Here is a 14,964-nt window from a genome sequence, read left to right on the forward strand (position 1 = left end):
TGGTCCAGCATTAAAAGCTGCATGTGCAAAAATGTTTAGTTAAAGTAAAAGTAGAGATGAGAGTATATTTACAAATAGGAGAAATATTGACGTAAAGTAAAAAGTATGGGGAAAACAGTACTTTTACTTCACTTTGACTCAAAATAGCTTAAAACTCTCAGACTTTGAATCAAAGGCAGTCCAGCAACACACTGTGTTATGGTTGTATAACCTCGCTGAGCATCACCCTGTCTGGGTTTTACAACCTGAAGGTGTTTTCTCTTCTCTCCTCAGACCCTGCAGAGAAAAACTTCACCTCCACACGCTCCTTCATTCTGGGGCTTTGAAATGACACGTGTGCGCCCCCTATTGGTTCAACCAGCGCAGTACCATCATGGAAAAGGGAACGTTTTACGCAACAAATGTGCATTAAAAAAAATAATTTTATCAAAATAAGAAAATGTACGTACGATTAACGGAAGTTACCTTTAACTTTACGGTAATGTTGAACTTGTAACGCCACTTTTTAAAAGGTAAAACAAAATAAAAACTTACCGAGAAGGTGACGCTGTACGTGTTAATGCAATATGTCCAGCAACACACTAAAGTGACCTGACGCCATGAATTATATAATATTATATATTGACTTTTACATTATATCGCTGAGCTTGTGTTTAGCTCGCTGAAGCGTCACAGTCGAATCAGGCATCTGGACGGACAGCCCCGGCCCGGGGTCCTTAATCCTTTAACCCGGACATGCGCATAGGAAAATCCCTCTTTCTCGGTGGACGCAATGGCGGACGCAGAGTGAGTGTTTGCTGCTGAACAGAAATCTAATCACATCCGCTGTTAAAATGTCCATCTTTGTCCATTTTGCCTCCTGGATGAGTAGTTTAGTTTCCCTGCATCATGCTCAGGGTGGTATTGTTCAGGATTGTAGGATATTTACTTACATTATGGCGACTTCGTGTGTAGCCGGATAGTCAGAGTACAACATGGCTGTCGGTGTGGCCCCCGTGCTACTTAGACGTGGCTAGTTTCAATGCTAATGATGAGAACCAAGGTAGGAACTTGCAGTTAAATGTTGAATGTATGTTTGTTAATTATGTGTAGTCATGTAAGCTAATGTTCAGAGTGGTTAACAAAGCCTGTTTGGACGCCGGCTAGTCACCGGCTAACATGCTAGCAGCTACATTCGGGAAGGAATGGTTTCTCGTTAGTAATTAAATAAGCCGAGTTTACGTGATATTAGATGTGTGCTTACGGAAGAGTCCTGACGTTTTCTTTGTCTTCTACAGAAAAAAGGTTCCGGCGGTCCCTGAGAGCCTTTTGAAAAGGCGAAAGGCCTTCGCCACCATGAAGGCCATGCGTGTCAAGAAGATGCTGGCTGAGAAAAAAGTAGGTCCGAAGACGTGAGACACTATCTCTTATAAGACTTTGTATTCTACTTGTATATGTTTAATCAGCGACTCATCCATCAGTCCCGGTCTCACTGAAGATGGGTACGTGTGTCCACAGGCCCGCAAGGTGACCAGGAAGCTGATCTACAAGCGGGCTGAGAAGTACCACAAGGAGTACAAGCAGATGTTCAGGCGCGAGGTCCGTCTGTCCCGTACTGCCCGCAAAGTGGGAAACTACTATGTCCCAGCTGAGCCCAAACTGGCCTTTGTCATGAGGATCAGAGGGTGAGTTGAGTCCAGTGTGTGGGAACATAATTCTCCCTGCTTAGCACAACGTTGTTGGCGACATTTACATGGATTACCAGTTACAACTGATTGTGATTCAAATATCAAACTTCACGTTTTTGACCACATGGCACTAGCTTTCCACATTGAGTCAGGTTCCCTCCATTAAATCTTAAGTGAAGTTATTCCTGAACTCATGTGGCCTTTGTCTAAATCTTGCAGGCTACAATTAAAGTTGTCAGCATTTATTGATGGTGGCTTAAAGACTGTATAAAACTCTGATTAACTTGCATGTGTATCAGTGATGACATATTTGGAAGTTTTAGTGTCCAGAACATTCATTCAGTAACTCCTCAATGTAGTTTAACATTGCAATCCATGTAAATGTTGTGGTTCAGCTCTCGTGGTTAATGATGTACACTCTTTCCCCGTCTGATCGACTATGCTGATTCACGACTTACATAAGCCAATTATATTCTGAAACCACACATAATGCTGAAATTTGACAAAACATTGAATGAACTAGAATCATGCTAATCACACTTCATGTGTTTTCCAGTATCAATGGTGTCAGCCCAAAGGTCCGCAAAGTTCTGCAGCTGCTCCGTCTGCGCCAGATCTTCAACGGTGTCTTCGTCAAGCTGAACAAGGCTTCCATCAACATGCTGAGGATCGCCGAGCCATACATTGCTTGGGGGTAAGACTTTGTCACTTAGATGCAAATGACCACATGGTTTCATTTTGATCAAAGCTGATCAGTTGAGTGAACACACTAGAATTAGGATTAAACACAAGGGATATTGATAAAAGTCCTGATTGTCTGGAATGTGGTTAATGATGCTCAACTTTTTTCCCCATCTTATCGACCCTGGTGAATTTCGACTGAAAATAAGCCAATTTAGTCTGAAACCACATTCCATGACTTTAATAGATCCTGAACAATGTGCAGTATTTACACCCATATTTGATGAAATACTCAGTTAATCTATTGTCTTAATGTTAAAGCCACAATCATGAAAACAAATGTTTATTTGTAATCTTTGTCTTTCAAAGCTCATTCATCCAATCTGACTGAGTGTTGAGGGCACCAAATTGCATTGGTTTTTAGCCATTCTCTCAAACTACCATTGAAAGATTAGTTGGGTGTGTATACTCATTTCACTAATGCTGATACAGCTTCGTATTTTCATTAAATTTTATGCAGCTGGTCAGTTACACTTAGGAAAATTAGTGTTTGAAATTGTCCAATTTCTTGATTTGAACTCATTTCAAAGTATTTGTGACCCACTTTTACCCCCAGATATCCAAACCTGAAGTCTGTGCGCGAGCTCATCTACAAACGTGGCCATGGCAGGATGAGGAAACAGCGCATCGCCCTCACAGACAACGCTCTGGTGGAGAAGGCTCTCGGTATGACAGTTTAACATTCACACAAAAATTATTCTGCATAGGACTATGTTGAGGTGCTTGTACAATTTCAAGTTTGTTTTTAGAAGAAAACGTGAGAATCACATGATCATGGTTATCATGACCTGATATATACGTGTAGATTTCACAGTATGGAAAAAGGTTGATAATTGATGTGTCTACCCATAATGTTTACATCACTGCTTATCAGAGACTAAGCCATCATGCTTTAAGTGTACAAAGGGTGAACTGTTGCATAGTGAGGGACTTGCACACACTGACGTGTACAATAGACATGGGCACAGCTACATGTGGTTAATGATGCATACTTTTTTCCCCGTCTTATCGACTCTGGTGAGAAAAATACTGAAAACTAAGCCAGTTTTGTCTGAAACCACATGTCAGTCTGACCTTACCATTTGGATGTTTAAAAAAATAATAATAATAATAAATAATTTAAATTAGCAAAATGAGTCCCTGTAGTCTGGGTGAAAAGCGCAATCACTTTACTAACAGCCAGCCCAAATGTCCAATATTATACAGTTTAGACCATTTTTTCCCATAGATAAATTGTGTTAAGTTTTTCCTTCTGACGCCAAGAAAAGGTAGTTGAGTAAAAAATCAGTTCAGTTACACGTTTAACACTTTTTTCCCTTCAGGCAAATATGGCATCATCTGCGTCGAGGACCTCATCCATGAGATTTACACAGTTGGCAAGAACTTCAAGCCCGCCAACAACTTCCTGTGGCCCTTCAAACTGTCGTCACCCCGTGGTGGTATGAACAAGAAGACCACACACTTTGTGGAGGGAGGAGACGCCGGCAACAGGGAGGATCAAATCAACAGAATGATCAGGAGGATGAACTAAAGTTATGGTGAGTTTATGGAACACGTGTAGGTGTTGAAAGTTGCAATGTCTTTAGATGTGGTTAATGATGCATAATCTTTTTTCCCCATCTTATCGACTATGGTGAAAACCTTGCTGAAATTAAGCCAAATATGTCTGAAACCACATCTTAAGCCATTAAGCATCAATTCACTTACTACAAATGCTGATGAGATACATTTTCAGTAATGCAACAATTTTATTTCATTTTTAGATTATAATGGTGTCTTTTTCTCTTTCAGGTTTTCAAAGGACTCATTGTACAATAAAAACGTTGAGAAAACCCAGTTTTGTCAGTGTGTTTTCCATTTCATGTATCAAGCATATTTTTTATTTCTGTCTTTTCCGTCTCAAATTAAATTTGGTGTTTAACAGAATTGACTTATTTTGTTCATGTTTAATAAAGAAGTGACTACATGCAAACCAAATGAGCATTGGTTTAGCATTGCATATAAAAATGTTGTGATGGGAGATATAGTTATGGAACTCATAAATAACAAGTGTGTTTTGGTCTGGACTTGTCCTTCATATCAACTAAATGTGACCAGTCTTTAAGTAAGACAAGTCAAGTGTATGAAAGTTTCTACAAAATAGCATTCGGTTACACAATCAATTTTATAAAACAGACCCGTGCTCCTGTATCATGGTAGAAACCGTGCACCAGTAACCAGTTAAATTAAACATGTCGGTTAACCTCCATCTTCACTAACGTTTCCATGTCCACTAGTAATGTAATGAGCCCTGTCACCATGGTAACCTGGTGTCGCAGCCGCAGCCTCGCTGCTCAGTGATGATCAGACTCCTCCGTTATAATGACCGCGTTATTCTCCACTTCCGCCCAATAACGGGATTATTATGTTTCTATGGCGGCTCCCAGCATGATGACTTACCAGGTGAACTCCTCTCTACCCACCGCCGAGGCTCTAGCAGCCCTGCGGGGCTCGAACGGCTGCGGCCCTGACGCCTCCGCCGGACACCTCGCGTACCGAAGCCTCGGGATGGGAGCGGGCGGAGGACGAGCCGCCTTCAGACAGAAGATCCACATGAGGCGGACACTTCCTGTCACGCAGCCGCTGAGCAGTGAGTAAACATGCTACATGTATGTGCTACACTACGTGCAGCTAGCTAACATGTGAGTGAGGACCACCCTTCGTGTGTGTGTTGTAGAGTGCGTAGATGGGGAGTCCTTCATCGGAGGCCTCATGTTCGGGGGGTAAGATGTTTTTATAATAAATTAAAAATCTGATAAAATGGTTTCATCAGTAAACCTGCTTATTGGAGGTGACATTAAGGATTTGTCTGCACGAGCATAACACAAGCAGACAACAAATACACATCTTATAGGAGATACAACACAAAGTTATCCATCCTATAATACATCTCTGAGTCTGACTTAATTTCTTGATCTTTCAATCTTCGTGTGTAATTTCATAGTGCTGTGATACCTTTTTGATCCAGTAGGGGTCCCTCTAATCAGCAGGCAGTACAATAAATGTATTTAGTTGTAGTTGAGTTGTATCAGTAGTTTAATACTTTAAATAAAAGCTTGGTAATTACATCAGAATCAGCCTGATTTTCCATGTATATGTACACATACTAGCACTGTGACTGGTGTAGTTGTGCTCAGATAGAAATACAATTAACAGGCTACAAGAGTAAAGAACTACTTTGTGCATCATATATGTTTGATATTTCACTTTATAAAAGGTCTAATAGTAATAGCTTACTCACTGCATACTTATTTAAAGATTTATTAAATCTGTGCTTGGGTGGCTAATAGTTTAACTTTTTCAATTTACGTGCAGGTCGCCTAACGTGACCAAAGAGTCCGAGAATAACGATCCAGAGGATGTCTGTGGGAGACACTTTCTCTTTGATAACAAATGTGAGAACTGCAGATTAAGAGTTTTCCTTTTCACTGTTACATTTATGAAGAATTATTTTTTTTCAGATTTAAACATCCCACTACATTGAATAAACATTGAGTTTGAGGCTTGTGTGTCTCTGTCATGTAACCTGACAGCCACTAGGTGGAGTTGTAATCATACACAAAATACCCAGGTCCCATTTCAGTGACATCACCTTTCAGATATTACAACATTTCATTCAGAATCAACAGTTCTTATGAAAGCAAAATATGTTTCTGAATTGTTTGAAAAAAAAGAATTGTATAGTTCTGAATTGCTAAATTTAAACTACTTTCAGGTGCCAGGTTCGAGAGAACCAGAACCGTGATCCCTCCACTGCTGAGAGACTACCACAGAGCGGGCACCCTGCACCCCCTCAGCCTCTCCAAGGAGCTTTCCCACAGCCACGCCGGGCCGCCCTTCACTCTGGGGTAACCAGCACATTCACGTCACTCAGTCCTGGAGTTGTCGCTGTACCACTTCAAAGCATATTTCTGGAGACAGCTGCACAGATTAAACCAAATTATACTGAGCCACTGTTTCATTGATGACAATTTACATGAAGGGGAAGGAAAGGAAACGGCTGCCAGATGCAATTAATATTTGGACTCGCATCATTTATTTGTCACAAAGAAGATTTCAAGCTTTTAACGTTCAACATTGTGGTATTATTGAGTGCATGATCATCGCTAAAATATCATAATATCACAATTATTTATCACTAATAGTCATCCATTTGTGGGAATGTTCCATTTTGAGGACACCTAAGCTTTGTTAATGATGGATATCTGCCTTTGCTCTCACATGATACTGAACTCTCTGAAAGCAATGGTGGGAAAACATACTTATTGTATAAACAAGCTAGATCCCCATTTTAATTTGGATCGGCACCAAATTGCACAAACTTATAAATATCAGTTGCCTTAATATGTCTGAACTTTTTCATCAAAATCCATTAATTATTATCTGAGAAATCAAGGAAAATGTGGGAAAAAAGTCCTATCTCACTATGCTCAGAATCCACTGCGCCCAAATCAATGGATTCTTTCCTGACCCACAATGCATCCTTCATCAGGTTTCCTGGTAATAAATCCAGTAGTTTTTGCATAATCCTGCTAAGACAAGGGCAGACAAAACATAACCTCCTTGGCAGAAATAATAAAATTAGACTAATGGCAAAGTTTCACATGCCCATAAAATATCCTCACCTCTGCTTTCCAGCTACCCTGAAAGATACGAGCTGAACCCGAGTCCAGCCATCCTCCTTCCCTCCAGTTTATTCCTCAACGGCAGAAACACCTTCTCAGTGGAAAACTGTAAACTCAGCAGGTATTTCCCACCTTTAAACCGAAATCACTCCATGCCAATCAATAGTTCTCTCATTTAGTTCTCACACTGATGCTTCTTCCATTGTCCTCTTGTCCTGCAGGCCTAAGGTGAATTATCCAACCTACAACAACATATTGACTGTTAGAGACAATCACACAAGTGAGTTATTCCAGAACTTGGACTGTGGGGCCACGGTTTTAAGTACATGGTTTTTCCGTACTCGGGTATTTGTCGTGGTCTTAACACGTCAGCTGTGAACTCCCGGCCTGTGTTGCGAGTGAATAGGAAAGTGTAACCTTCAACCTGTACAGGTGTTTGTGACATTGATTTAGTGGCAGCAAACATGTCATTTTAATGGATTTTCCTTCTCCAAACAAAGAAGCACAGATCCCGGGCCTCTCTGTTGTCAGTGCAGGGTGCCTTGTCGGCCGCGGTACATAACCGAGGTGGACAAGGGGTCACGCGTAGAGAAAAGGGAGTGTTCACTGTTGCCAAGTGGAGTGAGGGTTCTTATTTCAACAGTTTGCTCCAGTTTCTTTTCAGGGCTTTTTCTTGGTGCTGCCATTTTCCTTTTAGATTTACTCCATTTCATCAAATGGACCAGTCACACTTTGGTTTTTTAAGCACACTGTGATGAGGCGGAACAAAGTATCCAAGACTTTACTGCTCATTGATATAGATTTAATCGATACCACTTACAGATTGAGGAGATGTAGAAATAGAGAAGCAGGACAGTCAGAGGCGGGGTGTTAAACATTGAAATGAAACATTGATTGTTCAAACAGGGCTGTAAACCATAATTGTGGGAAATGTCCCTCCTATACAGTTTTATTTCCAAAGTATAGTATTTTCATTTAGTTCTCATCCTAACATCTGCTTTTCTCGCCACACAGGCCAGTCCTATCCAGACCCGGTGGTCGGAGCCTCTCGCTCTTTTATCCAGAGGATATCTGAGCTGTCCTCTCTGGAGGCCGAGACGGCGAGACAAGAAAAACTCAAGAAAATGAGGAAACTGAGAAAACCTCCATCCTGACAATCACCTTTGTCCCAGTCGCACCGGTCAAGGATTAAAACCATTGAGTCTGTGCCAACAGCATCGGAACAAAATAAAACGTTTAGGGAACCGTGTTCATTTCAGTGGCTCGTTCTGACAGCTTGTTTATCCTCAGTGATTTTAGTTTCCTGCTTGTCATGGCTGCTCTTCACGTTTTGGGACTCCTGACTGCAGCTTCTCTGTTCTAGTGACCACACGTAGTATTTACTGTAGCAAACTGCAGCATTTCCCCCTGACAATAAATGATGAATAATAAATCCCTTCCCGTTATGACTCACAGTTCTCTGTAGTTTACCACTCAACATCCACAATTTTATTTTAGCTCTTTAATGGCTTGTGATGGCTGTTACGTAATACTGCCATATTTCTCGCTGTATCATCAGTAGGTTGCAGATGCTGTCCGGCTGGGATCTCATTACAACAGTGTTTTGATGATTGCCGTTATATACCAGTTACGATTTGTTCAGCGAGTGGGACGTCTATGTATATATTAGATAGTTTAGCAAAACTATTATTGTGCCTTGTAACATGTCTTCCTGCAATTAAACATTTATTTTTCATAACTCAATAACTTTATCTCTTCTGTGACCCATTCTTTTTCTTTCTACTGAACACAGGCTAATAAAGGGAGCTTCGTTCGCTACAGATCGACCGCCACAGTCACCAAAGTGCCAAATGAAACGTAATCTGAATTCCATAATCTACGAGACAGACACAAAACTGTGCCCCCAGATCCCAGAATGTGGTACTTTCCCACATAACGCATTGTTTTGTGGCTGGATAGAGGGCAGCTAACGTCTGTGAATAGTCTTGTCCATTGTGTTCGACAAAGACACCAGTCAGAGCAGTTGTCGTTTTGTTTAGAGAGAAATGAGGACGTCATTAGCCGCTGTTATTTGAAGATGTTGCAGACGCCGCCGGAGGCTGTGGGTCTGATACAGTAGAAACACCAGGACACGGGGAGGACACAAGTGTCGTGTCACAGAAACAAATTCTCTTCTCAACCCTCTTATCAACTTCCACCTTCCTAATCCAACATTTTAATACTAAGTCTTTTAAAATTTCACTCAGCATGTTGTCTGCAAATATGAAATGCAGAAAATGACATATTTCCAAAATGAAGTTGTTGCAGCTGTTCCTCTTATCTCCACCGTGTGTTATCTCTCCACTACAGTCATTTTCAGTTTTACCCAGTACTAATCAGAACGGCATGGGAAAACAGAACCCGGCCTCGATGGTGCACATCAGTGTCATTTGAAGGATGACAGCCTCCTGCAGTCTGAGATCATTTAGAACAGAGGCAGACGGGCCTCAAAGTGACAGATTAAAGCTTTTTGATGCAGTGAACCGCTTTCAAGTGAGAGATCAAGGTTTTTTTATTTCATTATTTTTGTGACATTTCTATTTGATTAAACAAAGCGGAGACAGCAAAGAAAATTCAAGGGAGGATAGTCCACAAAGACTGACAACTGGGATCAGGATTCACATAGGATTGAGCATTTTGGCCACAGCTGACACTTTGAAACTGTGTTTGATTTAAATGAGTGTATTCCTCATATTAAATAGAAGTGTGCAGACAGTGTTTGTCTCCCTCCGTCCCCCTGTGCGGATCGTAAGGTGTGCATTTCAGGGACGCACAGTGACCTAGAAAACCCGGAGCCATCCCACGTATTCATGCTCAGTGAAGGGGCTGTGTTCACGCTCAAATGGAGGCCTGGTCTCTTGCAGGGATTTTAGCGTCCTTTTCAAGTGGACTGAAACAAAATGACCTGGAACAAACAGTCAACAATGAGGTCTTTAATAAGAGCCGTGCTGGGGCCTGCCAACAAGTGGTTTATCGTTTCACTGCAAGTTGACGCAACTGTGAACCAGGACAGAACCAGACCAAGAGGACAGCACTGGTTCTATTCAGCCAGTTTCTACAGGTTTTAGAGATGTTGAGGCAAAAATACAAAATTTAAAGTACAAACAGCTTCAGGTGCACTTTTATTTAGTTATTTTGCGACGAAAATCCATGATATAGTATTATAAATGTTGGCTTTTCAATAAAAAGTATGAATATTTCCTGAAACACTGCTCTAGAGAAGAATAGCCTGGTTGTGTTACTGTTTCACCTGACTTGATATTGTGCCAGTTGACTCCATCAGCAGGGATCGAAGAATGTAGTCTGTCTGCCAAATTATTACTTTGCCAACACCTCAAATCAAAACTGCCCTAAATATATTTGGGTCAGTATGAGAGTAAAAGAGATAGTTTTGGGCCCAAGGATAAAGATCAGTATTCGATTACCTTCAAAAATTCACTATTTCGATGTGTTAGCTGTAAACTGCGCCAGAAGCTAAGTCCCAATAAGTTACTGAGTACATTTAAAAAACACCAGCAATTGACCACAGTATTAACAGGAAAGAAAAGGATGAAGTAAATATAACAGAGATTTTTAAAGTGATTAAAATGTATTGACTATGTTGACAGAGGAGATTGGAGATTTACAGACCCTTTAAAAACAATTATAGAATCTTGAATCTTGTGTCATTAGCATAGAAGTGATAAGGGATATGGAATTTCCTAAGGGCAGCCCCCAGTGAAACTATAAAAGGACCTAGGATGGAGCCTTGGGGTACACCACAGGAGGAGGATGAAAGTTTTCCGCAAAGGATCCTTCTGCACACCTCCCAATCATGTGTGAACCTGGTTCTTGGATGTTACTGCTTGTGACTAAGAAATACTCTAGTTACATTGCTTAACTTTGAATTCTTATGTTGAAGTATTGGCTGTGGTGCGGAACACATTGGCACAGACCTACTTTTAGTGAGCATGATACTACTGGATTTTGTTGTTTGTAGGTGAATAGCTAGTATACTAGGCAAACTGAATAGCTAGTAGTCAAGCTGTCTCCCTATGTGTCACGTCTTTGTGCTAAGCTGTGCTAACCGGCTGCATCTGTAGCCCTATGTGTATTGGACAGAAATGGGAGTGGCATCAATCTTCTCTCTCAACTCCTGGCAAGAAAGAGAAAAAGTGTATTTCCCAAGATTTCCAGCCACCCTTTGACACTGATTGACGTAGCATTGCTAAACCTGTTGCAGTACAATCTTGATCAGTTAAGTGATATCTCGCTACATGTCCAAATAATCATATTCTCTATTTGCAGAGAAATATAAAATGCAATAAAAAGTCTTTGTTTATCAAGGCCATAACTCTGTGACTGATTCTTCCTCCTCTGTTGTGAAACCAGTTCAGGGTCTAAAAAGGTTAAAAGATCCTAAAAGATAGTTACACAGTGATCAAAACAAATGCTACACGAGTATAAAGGCTGCATGAGTCAACAGGAACTCAATGGCAATCTCTGTGTATTCAAGTGGTTCACTCAGAGGTCAAATCTTTGTCTTTGCCCTGATATAAACACAGAAGAGCCCAAAACTGCTTCTAATCTACGGCAACAGAGTTACTGCGCTGCAAAAAATCTCTAGTTCCTTTGCTTATGCTCTCTGGCTAGAATTTCCAGATGAGAAAATCTTTTTTTTGCATACACATTTACACATTTTTACAGCTGCCAGGAAAGAAGGTATTCTGTAATTTCCTATCTTTTTTCCTACAACCTCAAAAATACCTGTTATTACCAGTTAAGAGTGAGATGTGACATGTTCTCCAACAAATACACGAGCCAAAGTATTACTGAGAAATTATGCAAAAATGATTCTCAGATCCAGTCCTTGATGCATAGCTTTGCATTTTATGATATTTGTACACTTGGTAACACACACACACACCCACACACAAACACAGTGAGGTCTAGAGGCCTAACCTTTCCACTACTTGCTGACATGTCACAACAGAATTTATGAAAGCCCCAGTGATAGATGCACCATCTCCCCTATAGTCATTATCATTACCTGAAGTTTCATCTCTGTCAGAGGCCGAGGTCAGTCCCACTCCCCTCCCACACGTCCTCCTTCATCCGCCTGCTGCTGCCTCTAATATCCTCATTGATTTACATACATATGGAAGTACATGCCAGGATAGGTGACCGATGAGGGGACAATTATCAGCGATGATGTCAGGTTTCGGGCAGAGGAAAAACTTCTATCAATATAATTGTCTTTGTTGTCATTACTTTGGCACAGCTCCGAGGCCGGCCGACCTGCAGGGCTGCTGCCAGGCCGCCATCAGTCCTGGAGAAGCGTGCTATCATGCATAAACTATCACTCAGTAATGGCCTGTAATGAATGGAACGTCATTAGTGGGATATACGAGGTGGCTCGTCATAATAGACGCTCATGAAGAGGTGAGGGTGTTAAGTCATAAGGTGCAGATGAGACGCTGCCACTTACGTGTAGTTATCTGTCTTCTTTAAGGAAATTCATCTGGATTCACCTGATCAGCCTCATCAACCTCCACCTTCAAAATGGGACCTGACGGAAGCCAAGTCAAACATCCACCTTCTCGACTCTTTAAATAATGACTCATGCAGCTCGCTGTCCTTGTCATTCATAAAAAAAAAAAAAGATGAAAGACTCCCAGACTATCGAATGCCACCAAATGGACAAATGCACACATAGACATAGAATTGTATGAACACTCCCCAGAACACACACACACACACACACCTCCTCCCAAATGTTCAGATATAGCAGCGGAGGGAGGAAGTCGGAGACAGCTGAGCTATAAATTTAAAGGGTCGTGGACAAAGGCTTCCATTCATGAGACAGAAACCGAGTGTCCTCATCAGCAGGAAACAAACTCACCCTAATTAGCCCGACGAAGTAATAAAATATTTGGTTAAGGTTAATAATTCCCAAGGTCATGTTTCAGTCTTTTTTGAGCTCATGCCTCATTCAGCATTTAATATTTTTATTTTATTATGAAAAGTCTCTTAAATGTAAGAAATTACAGAAAATGACAGGAGAGATTAAGTGAACTCAACTGTGTGTAATATATTTGCTCTGTCATTAGTTACTGTCAAACCATATGGAGGCTTATTGTGTGTTCAGGTTGTGCGAGATGTTGTTGAGTGTGTAGGTGAAACTGAGCGGGTGTTGTCCTGCTCGGAGGTGACCTCATCAGTCGACCTCTCACGGCACGTGGCGAGATTAAATGGATAATTCTAGCATTTGTCAACACGTGTTTTGAAACTATAGCAACCCAGGTCAGGCGTTACCATGGGGACAGCCACCGTTTGCATTCGCCATATAGGCGAGATTGGAGCGAGAGCCCACCCTGCCGTCGCCATAACGCCCAGAGCAACAAGTGGAGGAACGCACCCTCTCCTTCAAAACTCAATCTGATTAGTGTGTCTTTGTGTGTCTTTATATATCAGATAAACTGAGCAGTGTGTGTACATGTGAATGTCGTGAACTCAGGGTCTGAAACAGCAGTTTGGGACCCAGTTTGAAGATCATAAACAATGTGTTGCCACACATGAACATGGGGCTTAATCCCCTTTTCTTAGTGTACGTGAGCAGAGGGGGGGAAACCGCGAGCAGGGCGGGTTTGTGCGGGAAGGCTGATCGTCTTTGACAAGTGCACAGTAAGAGCAGGAGGTCCAGGTTCAGGGGCCTGTCAGAGGTAAAACACACACGCTTTGATGTGCACTTCCAACGTGCTGAAGCCACAGCAAACTGATGCGGCTCTAAGTCTCGCCTCAGTGGACGGATCAAACCGGCGCTGAGAATTCACTAAATGTGTGCGTCGGCCTGAGTGACGTCTCGGGGGCATCCCCCTTTTGTTTTACACAAAATAAGGTGTAACAGGACAAGACTCACACAAAATGAGATCAGACATCTTCTTGAAATGACTGATGAGAGCTTACGTGATGATGCAGCAACAGAAAAACCACACAACCGTTTCAAAATGAGTCAGATTTAGCTCCACCAAGGAGGTTGTGCTCTTGTTTGTTTATATGCAAGATTACGCAAAAACCGCTCAACCGATTTCCATGAGATTTTGTGGAGGGGTGGGGCATGACCTAAGGGAGAACCCCTTAGGTTTTGGCATGGATCCAGGATCTGTTTTCCCTGTCACCTACATTGGGACATAGGGACTTTTTCTACATTTTGTTGTTGACATATTTACAGGAACTGATTGATGAATGTGTAGAATAGAAACCGGCATCTAGTGAAAGTGAATATTTGTTGAGTTAATTTACCAAATATACTTATGCATCAACTCACAGGGTCAATTAGGGTTCAACGTCCTCCAACTTTATGAAACACTGATGCAGCCACATGCTCCTCACTGATGCTGTTGCTGATGATTATGGTGAAGATGAAGACTATTACTGTCGCTTGACCTACCTTCTCCGTAGCGAGAAGAAGAATCAAAGGACCCAGGGAGACCCCCCTCTGCTCGGTGTGAGCTTGTTTTTCAAGACGGCGGAGGCAAAGTATCCTGATTATTACAAATAGCTGTTGCTCCTGTAGCAGCGGGCTCGGGGAGGTCTCATTCCCCACTGACGCTCCCTGCGGAGGCCTCATTTGTTTCCCATGAGACGGAGGAGGAACCGCTCAAATACACGCCGACACTCTTCGGAGTTCACAACATCCTCAGACATTCAGGCTCCAATGAAAGATGCTTTTTGCCGATGCCCTGCAAAATTACATGTCTAATTTTCCCTTTAATTCACATGCATATCTATTCATAATTAACTGGAAAGCGTTCGTCTGAACATTTAGTTTTGTGATGATTTTTGCACCACTTGAATCCTCAGAATGATTCCAG

The 14,964-nt window shown here is 41.7% G+C and overlaps 2 protein-coding genes and 4 non-coding genes across 7 annotated transcripts; all 6 read left to right on the forward strand.

Moving 5' to 3' along the window:
* Positions 1-684: 684 nt before the first annotated feature.
* rpl7 (ribosomal protein L7) lies at positions 685-4,244 on the forward strand. Its single transcript, XM_035143202.2, has 7 exons — positions 685-786; positions 1,278-1,377; positions 1,498-1,664; positions 2,224-2,361; positions 2,965-3,074; positions 3,731-3,946; positions 4,200-4,244. Exons 1-6 carry the CDS (start codon positions 773-775, stop codon positions 3,937-3,939), a joined length of 738 nt encoding a protein of 245 aa, XP_034999093.1. The 5' UTR covers positions 685-772; the 3' UTR covers positions 3,940-3,946; positions 4,200-4,244.
* On the forward strand, positions 2,068-2,151 carry LOC118098969. Its single transcript, XR_004694227.2, has one exon. It is a non-coding gene; the product is annotated as a small nucleolar SNORD12/SNORD106 (small nucleolar RNA).
* LOC118098978 lies at positions 2,489-2,580 on the forward strand. Its single transcript, XR_004694235.1, has one exon. It is a non-coding gene; the product is annotated as a small nucleolar SNORD12/SNORD106 (small nucleolar RNA).
* On the forward strand, positions 3,380-3,472 carry LOC118098968. Its single transcript, XR_004694226.1, has one exon. It is a non-coding gene; the product is annotated as a small nucleolar SNORD12/SNORD106 (small nucleolar RNA).
* Positions 3,994-4,087, forward strand: LOC118098977. Its single transcript, XR_004694234.1, has one exon. It is a non-coding gene; the product is annotated as a small nucleolar SNORD12/SNORD106 (small nucleolar RNA).
* A 149-nt stretch (positions 4,245-4,393) lies between the features above and the next one.
* Positions 4,394-8,818, forward strand: si:ch211-171b20.3. Of its 2 annotated transcripts, XM_047344634.1 has the most exons (7): positions 4,394-5,037; positions 5,125-5,170; positions 5,763-5,842; positions 6,163-6,295; positions 7,086-7,193; positions 7,294-7,352; positions 8,087-8,818. In XM_047344634.1, exons 1-7 carry the CDS (start codon positions 4,821-4,823, stop codon positions 8,224-8,226), a joined length of 783 nt encoding a protein of 260 aa, XP_047200590.1. In that variant the 5' UTR covers positions 4,394-4,820; the 3' UTR covers positions 8,227-8,818. The 2 variants fall into 2 exon arrangements, with proteins under 2 accessions (XP_047200590.1, XP_047200592.1); XM_047344636.1 differs by lacking the exons at positions 5,125-5,170; positions 5,763-5,842.
* Positions 8,819-14,964: the final 6,146 nt, after the last annotated feature.

Source organism: Hippoglossus stenolepis, chromosome 19, assembly GCF_022539355.2.
Source record: "Hippoglossus stenolepis isolate QCI-W04-F060 chromosome 19, HSTE1.2, whole genome shotgun sequence".
NCBI classification, from domain to species: domain Eukaryota; kingdom Metazoa; phylum Chordata; class Actinopteri; order Pleuronectiformes; family Pleuronectidae; genus Hippoglossus; species Hippoglossus stenolepis.

Coding starts and splice junctions, on each gene's coding strand:
- rpl7 (XM_035143202.2), top strand. Junction 1,378..1,497: donor AGATGCTGGCTGAGAAAAAA/GTAGGTCCGAAG, acceptor GTGTGTCCACAG/GCCCGCAAGGTGACCAGGAA. Junction 2,362..2,964: donor GAGCCATACATTGCTTGGGG/GTAAGACTTTGT, acceptor TTTTACCCCCAG/ATATCCAAACCTGAAGTCTG.
- si:ch211-171b20.3 (XM_047344634.1), top strand. CDS start 4,821: ATGGCGGCTCCCAGCATGATGACTTACCAGGTGAACTCCTCTCTACCC. Junction 6,296..7,085: donor GGGCCGCCCTTCACTCTGGG/GTAACCAGCACA, acceptor TCTGCTTTCCAG/CTACCCTGAAAGATACGAGC. Junction 7,353..8,086: donor TGTTAGAGACAATCACACAA/GTGAGTTATTCC, acceptor CTCGCCACACAG/GCCAGTCCTATCCAGACCCG.